This window comes from Emydura macquarii, unplaced genomic scaffold, assembly GCF_026122565.2.
Source record: "Emydura macquarii macquarii isolate MOO-44397 ecotype Brisbane River unplaced genomic scaffold, CSIRO-AGI_Emac_v2 contig_320, whole genome shotgun sequence".
NCBI classification, from domain to species: Eukaryota; Metazoa; Chordata; order Testudines; family Chelidae; genus Emydura; species Emydura macquarii.
Window position 1 is genome coordinate 10940925 of NW_027130457.1, and position 18540 is coordinate 10959464.

Genomic DNA, 18540 nt, shown 5'->3' on the forward strand with positions numbered 1-18540 from the left:
CACAAACATGTTCACTGTGGCCCTCATCCTTGGTATAGGGGTCTCTCCAGGCTGTCTGTGCTGGGGACCTGTTCCCTAGATATAACTGGACCCACTCCTGCTTCCATTTAAATCAATGAAAAAGCTCTGCTGACTTCAGTGATATAGGAGAAGATCTACAGGTCAAAATTTCCCATCCTTGGTGCCTAGGTAAGGCTCCTAAATTAGGCACCAAAACAGAAGAAGCCTGACTTTTCCTAAATGCTGAGTAATCCCAGCTCCCATTAAAGTCACTGGGAACTGCAAGTGCTCGGTACCCCTGAAGGTCAGGACCCTGCTGGTTAGGTGCACAAGTATGGATTTGGGAGTCTAACTGTGGCTACTCAGGTCTGGAAACTCTGGACGTAGCTCTTTGCATGGCCATTCCTTGCACGCTCTGCTGCTGCCCACGCAGTGACACCCGTTCGGTCTAGTATGCCCAGATGTCCTGATTTTATAGGGACAGTACCGATATTGGGGGCTTTTTCCTATATAGGCACCTATTGCCTCCCTCCTTCCCCCCCGCGACTGTGTCCTAATTTTTCACATTTGCTCTCTGGTCACCCTAATTCAGTCACACACATGGCTGCTGCAGCTGTCACCGGACCCAGCCAGGCTCGCAGCGCTCCATGACTCAGGGCACCAACCTTGGTGTCCCAGCTAAAGGCCAGCCAGGGCAAGTCCCCCGACCCGTCCTGCGAGTGCAGCGCTGGCTGAGCCGCCGTGACCCGCCCCACCAGTAGGGACAGCCCTCGCGGAGCCTTCCCTCTCTATGGCTCTTTTCTGCTGCAGGGCCCTCGCTGCGGCTGCTCTCGCCACACTTCTCTACTCTATGGTTCTGATCCGGGGGCGGGACAGCGGCCGAGGCCCCCTTCCAGAGCTGCCTAAGCAGCTGCCTGTCCGCACGTGACCGTTGGATTGCACGAGGCCGGGCGCCGTGGCAGCCGTTAAACCGTGTCACTGACGGACATTCACACCTATCCCGCGGGGCTTCACGTGCCTTCGACATTTCATTCAAATCACGAAGGGCTGGAACCTGCGCGGGCCGCACCCGCCAGCCCCGCCTCCTCCAGGGACCGAGGGGAAGAGCGGCGGGCATCGCTGAAAATGGCCGCCCGCGCCCCCGCCCCGCCCGGACAGCAACCGTGAAGCCAGGTGCCCGGAGGTGACATGGCCGCCATCTTCCCCCGCCCGCCTTTGCCCGGCAGCGAGCGACGTTGGGCGCCCCGCTTGCCCCTAGTAAACATGGCCGCCGCTGCCACCGCAGCCGGCTCCCTCCCTCCCCGCGGCTGCATCCCTCTGTTTCCAGGGGGTCACGGAGAAGCCAGCCAGGCCGCCCCAGCGGAGATGGCCGCCCCCTGCGCGCTGTGGTTCGGGGAACAGGCAAGATTCGCTGCGGGCCGGGGCCGGCGCCGGCGGGCCGGGGTCGGTCGCTGCCGGGGCTCGGGCGGGATCGGGCCCGCGGGGACGGGGCTTCCTTCCCGGCGAGGCTGCCGCTGCAGCGCCCTTGTCTCCGCCCAGCCGCCGCGGTGCCTAGGGGGGTGTCGGGCCCGACTGGCCCCTGCCTGCGCCCCGCCCCCGATACACCCCCTCGCTCCAGCCCAGCCCAGCCCAGCCTGGAGGAGCGAGACCCTCCGCCGCCCCCCGCCTACTTATCTGTGCGTTGTCTGGTCTCTGGCAGGAGGAGAGAGCCGTGTGCCCCTACGATGCCAATCACCAAATGCCCAGAGCCTCCCTGGCTAAGCACGTGGCGTCCTGCCGGCTGAGGCGGCTGGAGTACTCCGGAGAGGAGCAGGTAGCCACACACCCTTGGCTCTGGCCGCACCCTGTTGGTTTCTCATCTCGTGGGGAACAAATACCTTGATTTTCTTTTGGCTCTGCTGAGGGGAAATAGTTTGGCACTGGTAGTCCTGAGATGGCCGGCTTGGGTCGGACCGATTGGCCCAGTTCAATCGTATAAAGGAAGGCCCAGGCCGGCAAGGTGGATGCGTGCGCCTGTGCAAGTCCAGCTGAATTCTCGGGGTGCAAAGGCCCGGTCGTGTTCCCCAGACTGCGATACTGGGGAGCCCTGACACTTCTGGGTGGGGATGCTTGAGTCTTCGCTTGAAGCACGGGAATGACATAATTAACATCCTTTGGTTTTTAGGCTGAAATGTATGACTCTACGTTTTACTACGAGAAAACAAAGATACCCACCATTGCTATGGGTACGTATGAATTTGGTAATGGTTGTACAGTGGAATACTGACACTTCAGGTGAAGATGTTACCTCAGTTGCTCCAGTGTAAGAGCAATTTCCTTATTCTCACCATTTAGATTTTTTAAAAATAAATTTCTCTTGTTGTAATTTATCTTCATTCTGCAAAGCTGTGCAGCACATCTTACCCGTGTTTGCTCCTCATTTTCAAAGTTTGAAGAGGATATAATTTAGATCCCACTTATTTATCAGCATATTTTGGCAGATTGATTTTTTTTCCATATCTCTAACACTGCTTGCAAATTCCTTTTGTTGAACATCAGTCATGCAGGATGAGGAAGGCTGTTCTCGGTGGTGGCAGATGACAGAACAAGGAGCAACGGTCTCAAGTTGCAGGGAGGGAGGTCTAGGTTGGACATTAGGAAAAAGTTTTTTACTAGGAGGGTGGTGAAGCACTGGAATGGGTTACCTAGGGAGGTGGTGGAATCTCCATCCTTAGAGGTTTTTAAGCGTATATTATTCTCGCTGTACGATAACCACTGCCAACGTGTCCATTAAACCTTGCCAGCTAAAAGCACAGATCTAGCACATACCTCAGGGTAGACTTGTACACCGGTGCAGGAGTGCTGTAAAATCCTATTTTCCTTTTCTTCAGATAAAGATCTGCAGTTTAATATTATTAAACAAGCTAAAGCTTTAAGTGCAAAAGAAGGTGGAGGCTACAATGAAGGTAAGTGAAGTACACAGATTGTCAGGTGTTCTCCAACTTTTCTGTAGTTGTGTAATCCTGCATGAGAGGAGAGATGGCCCACAAGACATTGCCTTCCCAGTCTCCTCTGGTCTCATTTGTGTGTTCATTGTCATACAATATTCATTTGCTCCCTTACTTATTCTGGTCCCCACAGCTGTGTTTTCCCTCACCTGGGAAGGGTTTGAGTCCTCCATGTTCAACTCAAGAACTCTCTTCAGGACTGGAAATCCAACCATGCAAAAGATCAGGAGGTTCCTGGTATGCCAGTCCCACGCTTCCTCCACAGTCCCATTACTTAAAACCCTTTCCCTACAAATCCCCTCTGGCCCAGCTTTCTGAGCTGCCCCCTCTTCTGCCTTCCACGGCCCAGAACCCCCTCAGATCTTCCCTGGTCCTGCTTCCCACTTCCACATCTGGGAATCCTTTTCCTGGGCAAGAAACCTTCCCTCTTGCTTTTATTTCCGTCTGATTCACCAAACTAACATTTGTTTTATTGGGCATGTGATATGTAACTGTCTTTCGTTACCCCAAGATACATGAGCCTTCAATTTCCATTTTTACAATGGATTATTGTAAACCCTCCTAAAAGGAGTTAGTGTTTTAGGCAGATGGGCCTGCTCCCCCGTAGGTAGAATGGACATTGGGCCCACCCATACATTTAAGTCCCTACATCCTGTTTTTCACTGATCACCAATGAACACAAAAAACGAGCTGGAGCCCAGAAAAAGACAGAAATAGATTTCTCAAGAGAATGGAAGATGAAATCAAGATAGATCCTTGACAGACTGTGCCTGCATGCACAGATGGCAGTAGAGCTACAGTGTATGCTGTGGGAGTGATTCTGTCATCTGGATGATACTGCATTAAGCTACGGATTCTGTCATTTTAAAATACACATATGTTCACATAGGCAGAAAAGTGTGACTTGCAAACTCGACAGCTGAATACAGCAGCACTGACTGGCAGACTTTCCTGCTCTGTTTTTGTTTCTCTAGTATAGAAATGGAAGCCCGTAGAATGGGCTCTTTGGAAAGGAGGCACCTGGGAATTTTCATAGGATTGATACCATATTTTGCACATGTGAGGTTCTTCTCCCCCCCCCCCCCTCTCCCCCGCCCAATGGCTTAACAAATTAACATTACTACAGTTTTAAAATCTTAATCTGACCTGAATGCACTGGACATTGGCTGTCCAAAAGCCCAGGACAACTTTAAAAGAAAATAAATGAACACCAAAACGTGTATCATGTGCTGCATTGTAAAAATACATCTATGAGCCACTAGGTGTCACTGTTGCATCTCACCATCCTATTTTAACATTGTGCTCTTGCACTTTTTAGAAGCAATCTGAAGGAAGAACCAGAGTTGCCCAAACTGTCTGCATTCACCTAATAACTTTTTAATTTATTATCAGGTTTCACTCGATAAACACTTACATTCTTTTCTCTATGACTTGGAACAATATTTGTTTCAATGGTTTATTTTTTTATTGTGAATTTTAAATAGAAAATGATATAGACAAAGCAAAATTGCATTAAACAAGGGAAATTATATTTTAAAAAAATGCATGCAAAGTAAAATATAATATATCAAAATGGTTTACAATAAAATACATGGTTAGGCAAGAAACCTGGTTATAATCATGTTTTCTACTCACAAAGCATATGACCTCTCTATCATATTAGGCTGTTTTGACAGTCTGTTATTAACTTTGTTTTTCCTTCTGTCTGTAATGCATTTCATGGCACTCCTTTAGAAGGATGCATTGTAGAAATAACATACATTATAATGCATTATATTCAAAACTCTCCACTAACCAGAGTTGTAGTCCATAGTTTTAATACACAGTCATCGAGAAATGAGAAGTTTTAAGTGCATCGTTGTCAAATTAAGGTTGCTGTGGGAACCAGAAGTTTGAATTTTCTGCATTTTAAAACCTCAGCCATAACATCTGTTAACACTAATTTTGCCTTCAGTTTCCTTGGCCTGTTTAAAAGAGGGTGATGGTTGAGCAAACTTTCACATAAACACAGGTACTTTTATTTGAATAGGTGGAACTCCTAGTAAGTTGTTACAAATGTAACGGAGAATAGGACATAGTTCAGGAGTTCTTAATCTGGATCATAGTCTGGATCAGTGGTTCTCAACCTTCCCAAACTCTTGTACCCCTTTCAAGGGTTTGATTTGTCTTGTGTACCCCCAAGTTTCACTTCACTTAAAAACTACTTGCTTACAAAACCAGACAAACACAAAAATGTCACAGCGCACTATTACTGAAAAATTGTTTACTTTCTCATTTTTACAATATAATTATTAAAAAAAATGAATTGGAATATAAATATTGTACTTACATTGCAGTGTATAAGTATATAGAGCAGTATAAACAAATTTTAGTTTGTAGTGACTTCGATAGTGCTTTTTAACGTAGCCTGTTGTAAAATCAAGCAAATATCTAGATGAGTTGATGTACCCCCTGGAAGACCTCCGACTACCCCCCAGGGGTACATGTACCCTTGGTTGAGAACCACTGGTCTGGATCAGCACTTCTGAATAGAGAGAGTGCTAGTTTTTTCGTTTTTCTTCCAGTGCAGTAATTGCTGTGTGCTACAACTCCATCGTGAATGACATGGGCCTGATCTTTCCGCTTTTGAAATATTTTTCACTAAAAATGTTGATTCTTTTTTCATAAGCAGAGGTGAGGCTAAAGGGGAATTAGGGAGATGAACTTACTTAGGCTATGTCTAGATTTACAACAGTGTGTTGAGTACATACACTAGCACAAGTATAAATAGCAGTGAAGATGGTGAGGCACTGCTTAGGCAAGTAGAGTAAAGACACACCTGAACTTTAGGGTATGTACTCTATATGCATTCAATATGCCCTAGCAGTGCTTCTCAAGTCTACACTGCTATTTTAGCAGTGTAGTGTCCCATTGTCAGAGTCTTCCTCCACTGCAAGGAAAGGCTGTGGCAGTGGGTACGCAACAGGGAAAGGCTCCTGCAGCTCCCCATTACTGGAGCCTTTTCCTGCTGCAAGGAAAGGCTCCAGGATTGGGGAAATGCTTTGGCATCTGTGCTGAAGCCTCTTTCCATTGCTTCTTTCCTGCCAGAACTTTTTGTTGCCACATGTAGCTACCCACCACAGTGTGAACACAGGCTGTTTTTCAGTGCAGCTACACATAACCTACTTGCTCCTGCCAGTATAGACAAGGCCTAAAAGACATACAGTATCCTTTAATAAGTACCATATTCTATTTCAAGAAATTCACTTTGAAGTGCTACAGTGTGTTGGAGAGAAGTGACTGGAGATTTGACCATTCAGTTTGAAGGAAATAAAATCTTTGCCATAAAATAGGGAGAGTGACCCTGGTTTTATTAAACTGGGGAAGCAGTTGTTTTTTAACTATCAGGTAACAAATATATCTTGGTAACAGTATAGCTGATAAGCAAGTGTAGACTATAATAACTGGGAGCAGATTGGCAAAAATGCTTTTGTCACATATTATTTTTCTTCAGGGTTTTTAAACCAACTAGCAATGTGAGTGGGTAAAAGGTAACTTGTCCTGTATTGTCTTTGAAAGCATTCAGAGCAGATATTGAGCACTATCTATCTGATTAAAACAGAGGCTTTGATTCCAATTATTGAATAGAATATTGGCTGCTAACTAATTTGCAGTTGAAATTTGGAAACAAATTTAAAAATAAATGTGTACTATTGGACCAGTGCAAAAAAATTCTTTTGCATGCTAATGGCTGTCACTAATAACATAATACAGGAAATCGTGTTGTGGGCTAGATGGTTTTTGTGGATATTCTCTCCCTTTCCCCCCATATAACCTGCATACTCCCTGCAGGAGACACTAAAACTCCTGGCTTCCCAGGTACATATTTGAGGAAGACTAGTGAAATAGAAGCATAGAGGCCATTTGGTGATAGTCTGTTACATAGTCATCATTTTATGAAGCAGACTTCGGTGGTTTCCTAAAATTAGGTCAAGTAAGCACTTTTTAAACTATCACAATCCAGGAAAGCTAAAGAAGTCTGTTTTACAGACACAAGTGGAAAGTATTTAAATAGCATCCAAGTTCCTAGAGTCAGTATGCTTGCTCCTCCCCACAGTGTTTTTGTATAGCATATTGCCATTTTATAGTAGTAACAATGTCCATTTGTTCACAAGCTTTAGGTGCCTATTCTTCACTGCCTGTTGAAGTTCCCCAAAATCACAAACGCTTCATCTGTGACCTGACTCAAGCTGATCGTCTTGCAATCTATGATTATGTGCTTGAAGAGACGAAGAAACAGAGGTCCAGATCCCAGACCACTGAAAATGACAGTGATCTCTTTGTGGATTTGGCAGCTAAAGTCACGCAAGGTTTGAGAAATATTCCAGTTTTTGAGTTTTAGAACTGAAAATGGCAGTGTTTGTCATCTTCAAAAGTCGCCACCTTTGTACAGTTAGAGGGATTTGGTTGAACAACCGTTAAGGTTTGAATTAATAAAATGTAAACAAAATTGTGGATTCTAGGAAAAGGGCAAAATGATGCAAAGTAGCCTAGAAAAGAGATGGCAAATAGTCTTTCTGTATTATAGTTCTTAAAAAAAATAATCTAGAATTCAGGACACAGGTAAAATCAGATCCTGTAATTTGGTGTCCTTTGTGTAGCTGTATATACATCTAAGGGTAAGGAACAACAATGGGGAAGTTAGGTATGAGCAAAGTCCATTCAGTTAGAGTAGTTGAGGCCTATTCACAACCATCCATTAGGTGGTGTGAATGTGTGAACTGTGACAATTACTTCTTGTAATGAGATAACCATTCCAAGTCCCTATTCAGATCCAGTTTAATTGTGTCAAGTTTGCAGATGAGTTCCAGTTCTGCAGTTTCTCTTTGAAGTCTGTATTTGAACCTTTTTTGTGGAAGTATAGCAATTTTTTTATACCCTTAGATGTGTATAGATATACTTCCTCTCTGATTTCTGTTTCTTACATCTGATGAAGTGGGTTACAGCCCACGAAAGCTTATGCCAGCAGAAATTAAATTTGTTAGTCTTTAAAGTGCTACAGGACTCTCGTTGTTTTTGCTGTATACAGACTAACATGGCTACCCCTCTGGAATTTTTCATGCAAGGGAAAAGTGCCTTTCTGGAGTCTGATCCTGCAAAGGAATCTGCATGGCCATAGATAACTACATTTGTGGGATTTGGTCCCTCTGTTTGCCAGACTTTAGCAGTTCAATAATATGGACTTTGAAAATGTGACTTTTTCAAGCCACTACTTTGGTTTTATTGCAGTGTCTCAGAGTTCATGTAATAATGTTGAATAGTTGCTTGGATATATTTTTCTTTGCTTGTTTTTGTCTCTGTTGTTTAAACAGATCACTTCCAGTTTTCCCTAGACACTGTTTCATGCTATAAATGAAAAACTGGAGAAACTTCTGTTAAAAGAACTTGATACAACCTTCTTTTAGTGGTGTAAATAGCACCTTTCTAAGACAGCCTGATTATGTACTTTCAAGTGCTGATATATTGGCTTTGAAATTTTGTTTTTTTTTAGTTTAATCACATTTATCTTCAATTTGTATTAGAGGATGGTCAAAAAGGTCCAAAGTCTCATCTTGAAATCCTGGCGGAAATGCGGGACTATAAAAGACGACGGCAGTCGTACAGAGCTAAGAATGTTCATATAACAAAGAAATCTTACACTGAGGTGAGCATCAAATGGCTTTGTAGAGACTGTAAGCTCTCGCAGGCATTACGATGCTTATGTTTTTCATAGTATGCGCTCTCTAACATGCTTTCTTCAGATTAGTAAAAACAGTTTTAACTATATTGCCTAGGCAAAAAAAAAAATCTTAAATGAAACTTTCTGACCACGTCTGAAGACGTGGATTAGTAGTAAATGTGTTGGCAATTTTATCCATCTAAAAAAGAAATGTTAATGGTGTAAAATATATTTTCTCCTCTGGTTGGTTTTCAATGTTTCCTGATACCAGTTTCTGGCTATTCTGTAGTTTGTGCTTTGTCAATTTGAAAGTTGCATACACTACTTAAAGGGGTACTCCAGAGTTAAAAACCATAGATATTTAAAATGCTTTTTTCCTTACCCCAATTATGTTATCGACAATTGAGACAGTTAAAATTGAAAGAACTTTAAAAATCTTGATTTCCTTCATGGACAGTGAGGCTAGACTAGTCAATTTCAGTGTCAGTTCATTTTGCCTTAGCTATTTGGGGTTGCAAAGACTTCAGAGACATGTTTTCAGATGCAAATAAACTTATTTCACTGCAATTTACTAAATATATCATTGCAGCTTCTTTTAATATTGAGTTTTGTGTGGGAAAATTCTAGCAACTTATGTATTGATGTAGTGTCCCTTCAGGGTGCTTTTTAGTAAAGTTACTTTGGAGTTCTTATTTCAGCAAACAAATGCTTTTCTGTACAAATAACTAGTGCATTTAAAAACAAAAACTCAGACCTCATCTTTTGCCTGGGTGTTTTCTAGTCTACACCATTGTCTATTTAGCTTCAAGTTTTCTTTCATTTTGATCTCTTCCCAGGTGATCCGGGATGTGATTGGTGTGCACATGGAAGAACTCAGCAGCCACTGGCAGGAGGAAGGTAAACCAGACAATGCAGAGATGTGTGAAGGAGGAAAATCTTCTATTTCAGCAAAATCTTCAGGAAGGTATTAACAAGAACCTCACAGCATTCACCAAATGCTTGCTTTCTACAGGGACCCTGGGAACCACTAATTCATAATGACCTGTTATTGTAGTCTAGTAGCATGTAGAATCCCAGTTGAGAAATAACCCCATTGTGCTAGACAGTACAAACCCATAATAAGACAGTCCTTGCTCTGAAGAGCTTATGGGTTACATAGAGAGGACAAAGAATGGGAGGAAAAAAAGTGTTATCCTCGTTTTGCAGATGTGATTTTTTTGTGAATGAAGTGATTTTTTTCCTAAAGTCACACAGGCAGTTTGTGGTGAGAGCAAGGACATGAACACAACTCTTCTGAGTCCTAGTACATTGCCGTAACCAAAGTCTCTGAAACTGTCCCAAAGCAACTGGGTGGAGAGAAACCTTTGAAAATGTGATTGTTAAAACACAAGAATTGGCTGGGAGATGTGGGGCCAGGTGTAGAACTTGAAATGATTTTGAACTCCTTTTTTAAAATACTGACTAGATATCAAGTTGACAGTGTCCTTTAAGGTTCTTATAGTTACACTAGAGTGCAACGCAGCTATATTCATGTATCCTATATATACACAACATCAACAGTAATACTTTACTTGGGTATTAAAAAAGAAAACAGGGATAGAAGTGTGTCTGTGTCGCTGTGCGATGCTCTCCATTTTTATGTCCTGACTTGCATGGTTGAAATAGTAAACAAATCAGATTTATGTCAGCCTTTGCACCTAAAGAACTGGGGGAAGAAATTGCTGCCTGTCAAATGAGACAAGCCAAAATCAGTGGCTAAAGGTGTCTTGTTTCCAAGCTTTTATTATCACAAGCAGAAGTAAGAAAATGATCCTACAAAATGGAATACTCTCCCTTTTCATTGCTTACCAGAGGCATACAGATGGAGATGAAAAGTTTTTCTAATAACCACAATGTTAATGAAACTATTTATTAAACAAAACTAGTGACTTTTTTTTTTTTTTTTTTTTTAAAAGAAGGGAAGAGAGACGGTCAGCATCAGTGGACTCTCGACAGTCTTGTGGAAGCTCTAAGGATGTTGATCGATCTAGACACAGGAGAGATCCCAGCAGAAGTCCAGACAAACAAAAAAGAAGTCGAGAGAGAGGCAAAGAAAGGGATTCCAGGAGAAAAAGAGAGAGGCAAGTGTTACTTTAAGCAATTTGTTTGTCTGTACCAGTCAGTGATGATAGTTACCCCTGAAATGGAATGTTGCATCAGAGTTTAATGCAGGAACGTAATACTCAATCCAAGTGGAAATGCAGAAGAATTCAGAGAGGCAGAATGTAATAACCCAGATCAGCCAGGCTAAACTCCGCGCGCGCCCCCCCCCCCGTTCTTCCCCCCTGTAAGACGGGCTCCTGTCCGGTCTAGTCCTGGTGGGCCCTTCCTCGGGCCCAGGCTCAGAGGAAGGCCACGGCGCCTTCCTATATCAAAGGGGAATGTCAGTATTTACAGTCTTTCACCCTGGCCCTCAGGCAGGGCGGGCGAGCAAGGAGCAGTGACCTCGAGTCAAGTGGGCGGTTGACGCTATTCACTCTTTGGGGCTGGCAAGGATCGGGGGGTGGGTAGGCCCACCCAACTCCACTGCATCCCAGCCCAGGGCCCTAGCAGTGGCACGGGCGTTGCCACTCAGTCAGCGGGGCTCCTCCCGCAACACGCCGACTGGGCTTACCCCTATTACAGCCACGCCTCTGGCTGTCCCTGGGCTCCTTCCTCCCCGTATTCCCCGGTACCTGCATCCGCCGGTTCCTCCGGGTTGCCGGGATACACTGCCCGGGGTAGACCAGTCAGTCCCTCTTCATCCATGGGGGGTAGAGTGGGAAGCTCCTCGGCGAGGGGCAGCTCCTCCAGATCGCAGGGCTGGGGGTAGGGTTCAGCCTCCAGCAACTCCTCCAGGTCTGGTCCTGCCTCCAGGGGTTGGGCATCCGGCAGCTCCTCCAAGTCCGGGCCAGCTTCCGGGTGGAACTCCCAGTGCTCCGGTTCAGGAGGCTCGTCCCAGTCGCTGCAGCCCCGAGGCTGGGCCCAGTGCTTCGGGTCTGTAGGCCTCGGCCAGTCAAGTGGGCCCGGAGGCCCGATCCAGGCCTTAGAGGCGGGCCGCTCCTGGGGCCTCAAGGCCGGGGGAGGGTTGCCTGGGGCGGAGGCCTGGCGCGGTTCGGCCCTTCGCTGCAGCCGGTGAGACAGTACACCTGCCTCCGGCGGCTGCCTTTTTTCTTCTGGGCTACAGGGCCTGCTTTTTATGGCTGCTGTCCTCCCTGAGGCCCCGCCCCCTGCGGCCGGATTGGCCGTCTGGCAGGACCTATCAGTGGCCAGCTGTCCGGTTGCTGGGCAGACTGTGCTGCCGGCCGGTCTAGGATCTGATTGGGTGCTTGCGGCCCTTCCTTGGGCCCAGGCTCAGAGGAAGGCCACGGTGCCTTCCTACACCCCCATTCAAGCAGAATTTGCTGTGGGATCTTTAAAAAACCACAAATGATCCAGATTTCAGGGTTTAATTGTGGATCCAATAGTTGGCTCCTCCAGCAGTGACTTGCCTCTAACAGAATACTGGAGCATTGGCTCACGTCTGACCCAAAAGACAGAATGCCACTTTATTGCCAACGTTCTACTTGTGTCATGAGTGCTGTTTATTGTGAATTAACCACACCTTGTGTTACTGATAGTCACTCGGTGTACATTTAGTACATTTTAATACATGCTTCTCAGGAGTTTGCATGGGGATCTACTAGTTAGATTGATTGCCAGCTCTGTTATTCGCTTCATTTATAGGTCATATGATGTCTGATCTTTTTTTTTTTCTTAACAAAAAGCTTTCTTAAGCTGTAGAACAAAATTGCCCATAATGAGTGAGACCAACACCACTGCAGAAGCAGAGAACGAAAAGGTTTTAGTACTAAAAGCAGAGAGAGATAACTATGGCCGCCCAGCTCCTGCAATGGGATCTACTAATGCAGATTCTCACCCCCATAGTGCAGAGTTGATGGAGTCCCATAGAATTCACTGGGACCTCGTGCAAGTGCTAGTGCCTGCAGATCCCAACTCAGGATAAGGGTCCAAGTGTGGTTTTTAGGCGCTTAGGCAAAACACTTTCCTGTCAGGCTCCCGGGCTCTCTTTGTGACCCTCTATTGGTTTATAACATACATGGGTGAAATCGTATAGCAGATTTCCTAGCAAGTGTGGATCAGCTCACAAAAACACAAATGGTTTGACCATATACTTTAGTGCATAGGCTGGAGTGGCTGCTTATCTTATAAAATGGGTGTTTTTACAATGTGCTCTGTCAAAGTGCAGGATTGTGCAAAGAGACTTGAATGAAGCTCACTGGACATGATCCCTCAAAGGGAAGAAAATGAAGAGATTTTGAAGGAAGTGCTTAGATTTAATGGATATTTTCAGACTTCAGGCTTCTCTAATGTTCAGATTCATCAGTGAACGTTCAGTCAGTCGAGCAGTTTTGGTGTAATTTGTTAAGTGCTGAGAGCCAAACAAGACCTCGGATATAATGGCTTGTTTCTATTTCAGGGATGAAGACAAGTATCATAGCCACAAAAGAAGAAAATAGAAAAAGGGCTGTAAAGAAGATTTGTCAGCTGTTAGTTAAGGAAATAGATTTGAACTGCATGATTCAGAACTGCGAATATCAGCAGCATGCTGCTGATAGCATTGTGAATTGAACATTGTAACCACAGTTGGGAGGCTTCCAGTGCCATCCTTTCCTCATCCTGACAACATTATCATGTCTTGGATGGTGTTTATCTGTTTGTGTCAGAAGGTGACATGTAATTTGTTGTACTGTCTTTGACTGATTAAAATATAATTTATTTACATTGTCGTTTCTCATTCAGCCCAACTTGGTCTGGTGATTAAAGCAAAAGAGGGAGCAACGAGAATTTAAATCTGTGCAGGTTCACAGTGACTTTGGGGGAACATTGTATAGTCTTATGCATCAGTCACCCCACTGGAAACCTGGATAAAGATTGTGAATTTAACTTGTTCTAATTAGCATAATTAGAATAGTGTTAATGAACCATAACGATAAGGTGCACATAAATATGTACTTTTATTTTAGAAGGGCTTTAATAATTAATAACAAAATTTTGCATGATCACAGTCAGAAATCCAAGATGGCAGCTGCAGGGAATTACAGGTGAGAAAACCAAAATGGTGGCCTTAGAACAATTTGGCCAATTGTGACCAGGCAGGATGGGGTGTGTCACGCTGGCTGGATTGGGGTGGGGGGAGGCATTTATTATATTGTTTAACATCAGTATGTCAAAATCATCATAATTCATATGCGATATGCCGTGTCAAGTACTGTTAGAAAAGCTATAATGTGCTAAGAAAATGATATTGTTTATGTTCATGTGTTATGTGTGTAATGGAAGTTATGGATATGGTTGTATTTACATTTCAATTTGTACTGTGTTTCTGGGCGACACCCCAGATAGGATGGCTGCAGCACAAGCGCCTGCTTAATGGCCCATTAAGGAAACTCACAGGTACAATGGGCCGGGGGAGAAGCCAGGGATATATCTGATCAGTCACTCATGTGACCCTGGACTCCATCTTATTCCTGTGAAATTCCACAAGCAGCATGGCAAAGAACATAAAAGGCAGCTGCACAGCATCCATTTTGTCTTTAGTCTGTCTTCAGTCTTCACCTACCTCTGGATCAACTCACCTACAACTGAACTGAACTGAAGCTGTGAAACAAAGGACTGAGACCCATCCAGGTACTGGATGTACACCAGAGGGACTATACAAGCCTGCAAACTCCACAGTTCTACTAGAAACCTGATATATATGGACTTTCCAATCATTTGTATGTGTCTGATTGCTTTAATCCTTTAACATTTCTCTTATAGTTTGTTTGTTTCTTTTTATAATAAACCTTTAGTTTTAGTTACCCAAAATACCACTCTGCCAGCCAATCCTTTAGTAAGATCCAAACATATTGATCTGGTACTGTGGCTGACCCTTTGGGGTCAGGAGAAACCTTTTTGGTAAAGAGCATAGAGTTTTAAATAACTGGTCTCTTTACTGGACCTAGTGGCTGATTGGGAGCCAGAGACTGAAATGCAGTAAAGGGGGTTGTGTATATTTTTATTTTGGCTTCTGGATAACCAGTGTGGGGAATCAGAAGCATTGTTTGTGGCTGGTTGGGAAGTCTGACTTCAATGTCACCCACCAGTGTTGGGAGAATCTGCTCTCCTTTTACAGCCACCCTGACCTTGGCATTTTCAGGTGGCTACCTTAGGCACGGACAGGTCACGGTGAAATAAGGGTGGATTCAAAACCTGAAGGGAGGAATTCAGTCAGGCAAAAAGCATAGGTTCTCAAACAGGGCAGGCTTGATTGACAGATGAGTTTAGCAACTGTGATGGTTTGTAAAAGCAACCAATCAGAAAAGCTTAAAGCTGATTGGTTGAATAGGTATGCTAATGCGAGGATTGAAAGAGCAGCCAATCAGAAAAGGTCAAAATTTGTATATAAGGCTGAAAGATGGCAGGTTTGGTGTAGTACATCAGGGATGTCAGAGTATGGAGTGCAAGCAGAGGAAGTCAGCAGAAGAGTGGGAGATGGAAAAAAGAAATAAATAAGAACAAAGAACTGAAATCAGCGGAGAGCTTGAAATCACTGAAGAAAAGCAGCAAAGCAGTGGAACAGTGGAGTGGTGATAGAACAGAAGGACTTTTGATGAAACAGAGGAAAGGAAGATTACAGGAAGTAAGCATAATGACTCTTATGAAAGATTATAACATATGAATGGGTTTGGATGAGATAATAAAGCTGAATGATTGCGTATGTATAATTTTAAAGGTTTAAGTAAGAAATCGCTGCCTACATTCCACACGTGATTGATCACCACATGTGGAATGCCACCACTTAAGACCACTACCTTTATTATACAGTATTGTGATGTTGGTTATTTTGTTACTATACATAGAAGGGATTTGTGTTACATTGTGTTATCATATAATTGATTTTACATTACGTTTATATAACTGTTGCCTTGTAGTGTGTATAATCTGTCTGTTGAGAGAGCCCTGAAACATGCAAGCACAGCAGCTCAGGTTAACGATTGAGTCTTAGCCTGGTTTTCATTGCACTGAACAAGACCCTTCATGTTGCTTTGTATCCATTCTTGAGTTTAAGCTAATTCCCCATCAGTTTCTTGAGTTTATAACAGGGATGTTTATGGGTAAATGCTGCAATGACTTATTTGTCATCCTTCCCAGGGTGTCTTCACATGCTTTCCTGTGGTCAGAGGACAGGGCTTTCCCCTCCCCACTCCAAATATGCTGCCAAAGGTTTAGAAAATCTCTCTGATTCCTCTGTCAATGCAACAAACTCTCCAGTGAGTGCTGTTCAGGGTGGGCTTTAGAATCATAGAATATTAGAGTTGGAAGGGACCTCAGGAGGTCATCTAGTCCAACCCCCTGCTCAAAGCAGGACTAACCTCAGCTATATCATCCCAGCCAGGGCTTTGTCAAGCCTCAGCTTAAAAACCTCTAAAGATGGAGATTCCACCACCTCCCTCGGTAACCCAGTCCAATGCTTCACCACCCTCCTAGTGAAAAACTTTTTCCTAATGTCCAACCTAGACCTCCCGCCCTGCAACTTGAGACCGTTGCTCCTTGTTCTGTCATCTGCCACCACTGAGAATAGCCTAGCCGTATCCTCCCTGGAACCCCCTTTCAGGTAGTTAAAGGCTGCTATCAAATCCCCCCTCATTCTTCTCTTTTGCAGACAAAACAAGCCCAGTTTCCTTAGCCTCGCCTCATAAGTCTTGTGCTCCAGCCCCCTAATCATTTTTGTTGCCCTCCGCTGTACTCTCTCCAACTTGTCTACATCCTTTTTGTAGTGGGGGGCCCAAAACTGGACACAATATTCTAAATGTGGTCTCACCAATGCCGAATAGAGGGGAATAATCACTTCCCACGACCTGCTGGCAATGCTCCTACTAATGCAGCCCAATATGCTATTAGCCTTCTTAACAACCAGGGCACAATGCTGACTCATATCCAGCTTTTTATCCACTGTTACCCCTAAGTCCTTTTCTGCAGAACTGCTGCCTAGCTCGTCGGTCCCCAATCTATAGCGGTGCATGGGATTTTTCCTTCCTAAGTGAAGGACTCTGCACTTGTCCTTGTCGAACCTCATCAGATTTCTTTTGGCCCAATCCTCCAGTTTGTTTAGGTCCTTCTGCATCCTATCCCTAGCTTCCAGGGTATCTACCACTCCCCCCAGCTTAGTGTCATCCGCAAACTTGCTGAGGGTGCAATCTACCCCATCTTCCAGATCATTAATGAAGATGTTGAACAAAACCGGCCCCAGGACCGACCCCTGGGGCAGTCTGCTTGTGACCGGTTGCCAGCTAGACATGGAGCCATTGATCACTACTCGTTGAGCCCTATGCTCTAGCCAGTTCTCTATCCATTTTATAGTCCATTCATCCAACCCATACTTCTTTAACTTGCTGATAAGAATACTGTGAGAGACCGTATCAAAAGCTTTGCTAAAGTCAAGGTATATCACATCCACCACCTTCCCTACATCCACAGAGCCAGTCACCTCATCATAGAAAGCAATCAGGTTGGTCAGGCATGACTTTCCCTTGGTGAATCCGTGTTGACTGTTCCTGATCACCTTCCTCTCTTCCAAGTGCCTTAAATTGGATTCCTTAAGGACCTGCTCCACGATTTTTCCAGGGATTGAGGTGAGGCTGACGGGTCTGTAGTTCCCTGGATCCTCTTTCCTCCCTTTTTTGAAGATGGGCTCTATATTTGCCTTTTTCCAGTCCTCAGGGACCTCCCCCTGTTGCCACGAGCTTTCAAAGATAATAGCCAATGGCTCTGAAATCACCTCAGCCAATTCCCTCAGCACCCTTGGGTGCAATTCATCCGGCCCATGGACATGTGTATGTCCAATCCTTCTAAATAGTCTTGGACCTGTTCCTGCAGCACTGTGGGATGTTCTCCTCCTTCCCATTCTGTGCCACCCAGTACAGTAGTCTGGGAGCTGATCTTGTCTGTGAAGACAGAGGCAAAAAAGGCATTGAGTACCTCAGCTTTCTCCACATCCTCTGTCAGTAGGTTGCCTCCCTCATTCTCTAAGGGGCCCACACTTTCCCTAATCTTCCTCTTGTTGGCAACATACTTGTAGAAACCCTTCTTGTTCCCCTTCACGTCCCTTGCTAGCTGCATCTCCAATTGTGCTTTGGCCTTCCTGATTTCATTCCTGCATGTTCGAGCAGTGTTTTTATAATCCTCCCTAGTCATCTGACCAAGCTTCCACTTCTCGTAAGCTTCTTTTTTGTGTTTAAGTTCGCCAAAGACTTTTTTGTTAAGCCAAGCTGGACGATAATCACAGTGTACTGTGGCGTTGCCTTTACACATGCCTTTTCGTGTCTTATTCATGCCTGCCTGCGCCTGCAGTCATTTGTTGGCCAGGTTGAAGCCTGTGGGAAAACTGGCTTGGGGCATTGGCACACCAGTCAGAGTGGGTTTGATTAAAACACAGCACATTTTTGTGTCTCAGATGTCCAGGAGGGGTAGGAACGTGCTGTGAACAGACCGAAATTCCTCATCCTCTCCCTTTGCTCACCTTTCCAAGACCACAGGCAGGTTTTGGGGATTTGGAGCAGGCTTGAATTTGTGTCCCCATTTGGTTGATTCGTTCAGGAATGCCGGGGCATAGAGAGGATCATGGGATTGACCAGCTGCCAGGCAGGGGAACTTTCTGGGAACTTGCCCTGAAGATGTGCCAAACCCACCTCCCGGCCTATGGTTACAGAGGATAACTGACAAGGTAGACTAGGAAAGCAGAAATTTTTGATTGAAAATCAGTACAGAAAAGACAAAAAATTATGGTGGATT

The 18540-nt window shown here is 44.6% G+C and overlaps 1 protein-coding gene across 3 annotated transcripts; it reads left to right on the forward strand.

The window, feature by feature from the left end:
* Positions 1–1076: 1076 nt before the first annotated feature.
* On the forward strand, positions 1077–13486 carry SNRNP48 (small nuclear ribonucleoprotein U11/U12 subunit 48). Of its 3 annotated transcripts, none has more exons than XM_067570082.1 (9): positions 1077–1401; positions 1700–1813; positions 2165–2225; positions 2871–2945; positions 7142–7336; positions 8549–8670; positions 9522–9649; positions 10644–10805; positions 13184–13486. In XM_067570082.1, the coding sequence occupies exons 1-9, from the start codon at positions 1189–1191 to the stop codon at positions 13221–13223; spliced, it is 1110 nt and encodes a 369-aa protein (XP_067426183.1). In that variant the 5' UTR covers positions 1077–1188; the 3' UTR covers positions 13224–13486. The 3 variants fall into 3 exon arrangements, with proteins under 3 accessions (XP_067426183.1, XP_067426176.1, XP_067426191.1); XM_067570075.1 differs by having other exon boundaries at positions 1084–1401; positions 10641–10805; XM_067570090.1 differs by lacking the exon at positions 2871–2945 and having other exon boundaries at positions 1085–1401; positions 10641–10805.
* The last annotated feature ends 5054 nt before the right edge of the window (positions 13487–18540 follow it).

Bases quoted from the DNA above. Each gene is read 5' to 3' on its own strand.
- SNRNP48 (XM_067570075.1), top strand. From the start codon at position 1,189: ATGGCCGCCATCTTCCCCCGCCCGCCTTTGCCCGGCAGCGAGCGACGT. The intron at 2,226-2,870 runs GTACGTATGAAT...CCTTTTCTTCAG, and splicing joins GATACCCACCATTGCTATGG to ATAAAGATCTGCAGTTTAAT. The intron at 8,671-9,521 runs GTGAGCATCAAA...ATCTCTTCCCAG, and splicing joins CAAAGAAATCTTACACTGAG to GTGATCCGGGATGTGATTGG.